General features: G+C 35.5%; 1 protein-coding gene across 1 annotated transcript; it reads right to left on the reverse strand.

Moving 5' to 3' along the window:
* Window positions 1–300: 300 nt before the first annotated feature.
* On the reverse strand, window positions 301–3,558 carry LOC107484083 (glucan endo-1,3-beta-glucosidase). Its single transcript, XM_016104696.3, has 3 exons — window positions 2,406–3,558; window positions 1,422–1,722; window positions 301–840 (listed from the first exon to the last, which is right to left on the reverse strand). The coding sequence occupies exons 1-3, from the start codon at window positions 3,453–3,455 to the stop codon at window positions 656–658; spliced, it is 1,536 nt and encodes a 511-aa protein (XP_015960182.1). The 5' UTR covers window positions 3,456–3,558; the 3' UTR covers window positions 301–655.
* Between the last annotated feature and the right edge of the window lie 2,539 nt (window positions 3,559–6,097).

Genomic DNA, 6,097 nt, shown 5'->3' on the forward strand with positions numbered 1-6,097 from the left:
GCTTCACAAGGTCCACAAAATTTTGAAGAAACTTCTAGTTCTTATACTCAATGCATGAATGAAAGAACTCTTTCTCCTCTGTTTGATATCAATTTTTCTCTGTTAGTTTCAAGTTTCAACAGTGATAAATCCAGCTCTTGTTCGGTATTCCAATTGTGCCAATATGATTTGAAAAATATTATATGCACTTCTGGTCGTCGCAAACAAATACTTGAAAGATCAAATCCTTTCTCAGTCTTAGAAAAGCTAACAGTTCTATTGATAATTAAGAATTTCATATTTAAATCAGCTCACAAAGGAAAAAAAAAGAAAAGTTATGAATAGTTTAATAAATAAGAAGGAATTAGACAATAGTCTGCTAATTGTCAGTCTCAAATTTCCCTGTTTTATGCCTCTTTCCTCCATTCGTGGCTCCATGGATGCCCAATCGAACCATATATGATTAACGTTATGGCCGAAAGAATAATCAATTTACCTTATAATATAATAAGGTTAACAAGCTAATTGATAATGGGAGAAAATTGAAGCCAACCAGGAAAAAAAAAAAGCCTCACACTTCTAACCCTAAACCTATGTACTAACTACTAAGCACTCCCTGGACCCTATGCAAATCCATAACATTATTAGAATGACATAAACAATAATAGAAAAAAACTCAGAAAACAAAATAAAATAGTATACATATGAAATAAGAAATCACATGATTAATTAGTATTGAAACGCCAAGTTTAATTGAGTCACCAGAATCGGACTTTCTCGCCTTTAGCCCCGCAGCTGGTCCTTCAGCCGCCGCAGTAGTGGTGGCAGTAGTTGCATACGGATATGTACAAGTGTCATAACCTGTCACATCAGCCAATATTATATTTATATTCAATAATAATATTTTTTTATAAAATTTTACGCGTAACTATTTTAAATATTATTAGATAATAATTTAATTAAATATATTAAATTATTTAATAATTTTTAATTATTAATATCAAAATTATGTTAGATAAATTAATTATTTTTTATAGAAAATGACTAAAATATTTTTATTATATATATATATATTGAAAATTTTAAATTCTAACCTTATAATGGCAGAGAAGTAAGAGACTAGAATTTAGGATTCTTAAAATTAATATATATAAGAGTATTTTAGTCATTTTTATAATAAGAGTATTGTAGTTATTTTTTATAAAAAATAATATTAATTTAGACTAATTCAAGATTTGATTTACTATTTTTTCAATCAAATTAATTTGTCTGACCTAATTTTGACAAAAATAATATGGTTTAATCGATTATATATGTTAAATTTTAGTTACTAAAAAATATCTTTAAAAAAATATTTTAGACGTCTTGATTTGAGTGAGTGGTTCCCTTAATTTTTTATTCACATAATATTTTTAAAAAATTATTTTGTTGATAGCACTTACTAGGGTCGGTGTAAGCAATAACTCCAGTGTTGCCAAAATCACAGTCAAAAGCGTGGCGACCAGATGCCTGGAAGTAAGCGTTCATGGCATATGCGGCATGTGACCTCACCGTATTGGGCTTGAAGCAAGGCCCACCATCCTTTATGGGCCCACAATCTATTCCACTGCTACAAGCAAAGTCAATGTTGGCCTGTAACTGTTTCTCGCTCGCGTTTGTTTTCGGCACGCACCACTTCTTTGAGCTCGAACCTACACCAGAACCCGATGATGAAGGTCCTTGTGCCGCTGTGGGTCCCATTGCCTGCACCGTTTCACATCCCACTGTTATGTTATGTTTTAGCATGTGCCTTTTCACCTTTCGACCCCCCGAATCAAAAAAAGCGGGTCATCTTTTTAACCTTTTGCTACCAAATGCAAATAATTATTTATTTCCATATCAATTATATAACCACTGTTACAACCAATGTACTAATGATAACCTATATTTTAATCAAAAAATAAAAATAGATTGAAAAACGATAGATTCTCTCATCTGTCACCTAAAAGATATGCTATATGCTGCTGTTCCCTTCAAATTTCTAAGCAAAAGCTGGCAACCTACTACTGTATAAAGCACAGTAGCACACTACTAAGTTTGCACCCAAACTAATCCTTTTTTCTCTCTCTCTCTCTCATGTATCTTCTACTTCTAGTATGATAACACTGATCTATCTTAAAATTGAGTTATATTTAAGAGTTTATATTTAAGGATAGTTGTTTGATTATTTAAACAAATAAGTGAGTTAATCATTCAATCAATCTATGTTAATTATACCCACACTAATCTTTATTAACTACTAATTAATCAGTAACCACCACCATTATTAACCTATCGTCAAAAGCGACGTAAAAAGTAAGAAAGGAGACAAGTAGTACTATTCCATCAGCAAAAAGTCTAAAACAGAAGCTATCATCAACTCATTGAATGCATGGAAAAATGCGTACCTCTTGGTGGGTCAAAAGGCCAACGTCATAAACGGGTTTCAAATCGGGTTTAAACAACCCGTAATTCTGCTCCGAAATTGTAGGCTTAAGGTTTTCATTGAACAAAGAGAATACAAAAGTCTCGAATGTTCTATTAGGCATAAGAGGAGTACCCTTGCCAGAATTAACATGCCTAATGAGATTCCCGTTATACGACGCCGCATTGTCTAAACCAACACCGGGTTGACCCGGATCACCCGCTGAGGGCCAACCCGTTTCCGCCACCACAAGCTCCACGTCATCATATCCCAACTTCTTCATCGCAGAGAAAACCGCGTCCATCTGAGCGTCAAACATGTTCGTGTAGTTCAAACCGGTTACAGAATCCAAAACGCCACCGTTTGGTTTGAACAGAGCCCAGTTCAAGCTATCTGGTCGGTTCGGGTCGATTCCGAAGAACGGGTATGGGTTGACAAGGAATGGTGATTTCGTCTGGCGGAGGAAGTCGAGCATTGGCGCGAAGATTGCTTTGTCGTAACCGGGTCGGAACTGACCCGAACTGGGAGGCTCCGATGAGGTTAAGATTCCGAGGGAGTGTGGTGTGGAGACTTGGACGGTTGTGATGTTTGCGAGGGTTAACGCTTGGTGGAGGGCCTTCATGGCAGGAACGGTGTGTGCGATGAGGTCCTTGTCGGAGGTGGCGAGGATTTCGTTGCCGACGGCGATGCGGTTGATGGCGGTTTTTGGGTGGAAGGGGAGGATGTTGGTTGAGACCCATGACTGTGCTGCTGGGAGCTTCGAGAGGTTGGGGATGTCGCCATTTCCGACTGTGACGGTTATGGAGATTCCGGTGCCGGCGAAGGCGCGGAGGATGTCCGGGTTGGTGTCGAAGATTTTGATACGGTTGATTGTGGTTTGGGATCTGAGGAAGGTGGCTACGGTGGTGGGGGGAGGGAGGTTGTCGGCGACGGTACCGTAGTTGACGCCGATGGTGGCGGTGGTGGTGGAGTAAGAGAGAGTGAAGAAGAGGAAGGGGAGTAGTAGAAGGTGTAACAGTAGTGGTAATAGCATGGTGGTTTGAGAGAGAGAGAGAGAGAAAAGACAAATAAGATTAGTGAGGGGTTATGGCTTCTTCTTTCTTCAACTCAAGTACTCAACACGTAGCATATAGTTCTATGGTTTTCGTTTCACTTTGAACTTGTTTGGTTTTTCATTTTTTATTTCATTGGCGTCTTTCAATTAATTGACAGTTACCTAGATCAAATATTCTCATTCAAGATTTTTATTGCCAATTTTAAGAATGCTGCCAATGTATTTGTAAGAAGAGGATTCCTGTGCAAGATTACAAGAGAGTAAATTATCCAACTAAGATGAATAAAGGATTTCAATAGGGGGGTTTTGGGAATCCGAATCATAAAAGGTGTTTTTTAGGGTTTTGATTTTTTAATTTTTCTTGGATTAAACCAACAAAATTAATCCACGGGATAAAATGCACCTTGAGTCTTGATAAAATGTGCATTTGTTTCGGGTTGTTTCGGGTCACAATGTTGTACTTATCATTTTTGGAATGGTTAAAGGACTTTTATAAACTTTTTTTATATTTAAAAATAATTTTAAAAAATCAATAAAATTTATTATTTTTGACTAACGGTTAATATTTAAAAATATAAGTTAAAAATATATTTTTAAATTGCTAACTTAAAAATATTGAGTTGATAACTAAAAATATTGACAAAAAATAATAAATTTTATTTATTTCTAAACTTTTTTTTTTAATTTAACAACAGCGTTCGAATATTTTTACCTTTTCTCATGATGAATGGATGCTTCACCCCTTTTATGTTAGACTTAATATAATTTCTAATATACATTATAAAATTATCATTCACATGAAAGACCTTGAAATTTATGACTATCACAAATAAAATAAAAAGAGTTACTAACCTTGATCCATAATGATAATAATATTATGAAAAATTCTTTCTTCTTATTGATGGTGATTGAAGAAGAAAGATTTCATAGGTAGGAAAAGAGGATTGAATTCTGATTTCTTTTTCATAAAAACTAATCTCCATCAAGTTGGTTATATTTTAAAATAATTATGTAATTTTCTTTATTTATTATTTTTAATTAAATATTTTATTAAACCAATAAAATAACACACATCATACACATGAGACATCATATAATAATATAATTTCTTACGTTTTTCTCTAACAACTCTTCACCCACCAAAAAAGTAATGTTTAAGCCATTGAGAGAGAGACAAAGAAACAAGTTAATTAATATGCTTAGAAGAAAAAAGAGGTACTTCAAATACGAGAAGGTGAAAAATAAAGAGTCTAACAAAAATATATCTAGCTAGCTTCAGGATACACAAGGTAATAATTAAATTAAACAAGATGTATATATATAAGTAAGATGTACCGAAAAGAGGACTAGTCAAAGCCTGTGGAGTTTAGGTCGGCTAATCAAACTAAAATACAAAAGAGTTTAGAAAATTTAAAACAGCTTATACAACTTATCTCTCAATTTAAGCCTCTAAGGCCATAAAGTCTAAAAAAAATGTGAGAGAAAATACTACAACAAATAATCAAAATACACGGACAACAAAAGATCCTCCGATCTATTGGTGCACGAAATTGCAATCACACTTTTTGCAATCCGCACATATTAATGGACTATTTAACACAGCTTCGTACCACTAACCAGCAAGTGCACTGGGTCGTCCAAGTAATACCTTACGTGAGTAAGGGTCGAATCCCACGGAGATTGTTGGTTTGAAGCAAGCTATATTTATTTTATTATTCTTAGTCAGGATGTCAATCAAAATTATCAGTTGGAATTATTAGATTGGAAAAATAAAAGAGAATAAAATCGTTACTTGTTGTGCAGTAATGGGAAATATGTTGGAGTTTTAGAGATGCTTTGTCCTCTGAATTTCTGCAATGTAATATTCAACTCAATTGTTTGTAAAGCACGTCTACGGCAAGCTGTATGTAGGGTGTCACCATTGTCAGTGGCTACTTCCCATCCTCTCAGTGAAAACGTTCCAGATGCTCTGTTACAGCACGGCTAATCAGCTGTTGGTTCTCGATCATGTTGGAATAGGATCCATTGATCCTTTTGCGTTTGTCCTCATGCCCAGCAATCGCGAGTTTGAAGCGCGTCACAACCATTCAATCCTTGAATCCTACTTGGAATACCACAGACTAGGTTTAGACCTTCCGAATTCTCAAGAGTGGCCGCCATCAATTCTAGCTTATACCGCGGAGATTCCGATTAAAGAATCTAAGAGAAGCTCATTCAGTCTGATGTAGAACGGAGGTGTTAATCAGGCACACGTTCATAGATTGAGGGAGGTGATGAGTGTCACGGATCATCACCTCTTTCATAATTAAGCGCGAATAAACATCTTAGATCGGACCATACACACGTTTGAGTGAAATAGAAACAATTGTATTAATTCATCGAGACGCTGCAGAGCTCCTCACCCCCCAACAATGGAGTTTAGAGACTCGTGCCGTCAAAGAGTATGTAATTCAGATCTGAAAATGTCATGATGTCCAAGATAAGTCTCTAAAAGTTGTTTAAATAGTAAACTAGTAACCTAGGTTTACAGAAAATGAGTGAACTAAGATAATTGGTGCAAAAATCCACTTCTGGGGCCCACTTGGTGTGTGCTGGGGCTGAGACTAAAGCTATCCACGAGT

This window comes from Arachis duranensis, chromosome 4 (assembly GCF_000817695.3).
Source record: "Arachis duranensis cultivar V14167 chromosome 4, aradu.V14167.gnm2.J7QH, whole genome shotgun sequence".
In the NCBI taxonomy this organism is placed as follows: Eukaryota; Viridiplantae; Streptophyta; class Magnoliopsida; order Fabales; family Fabaceae; genus Arachis; species Arachis duranensis.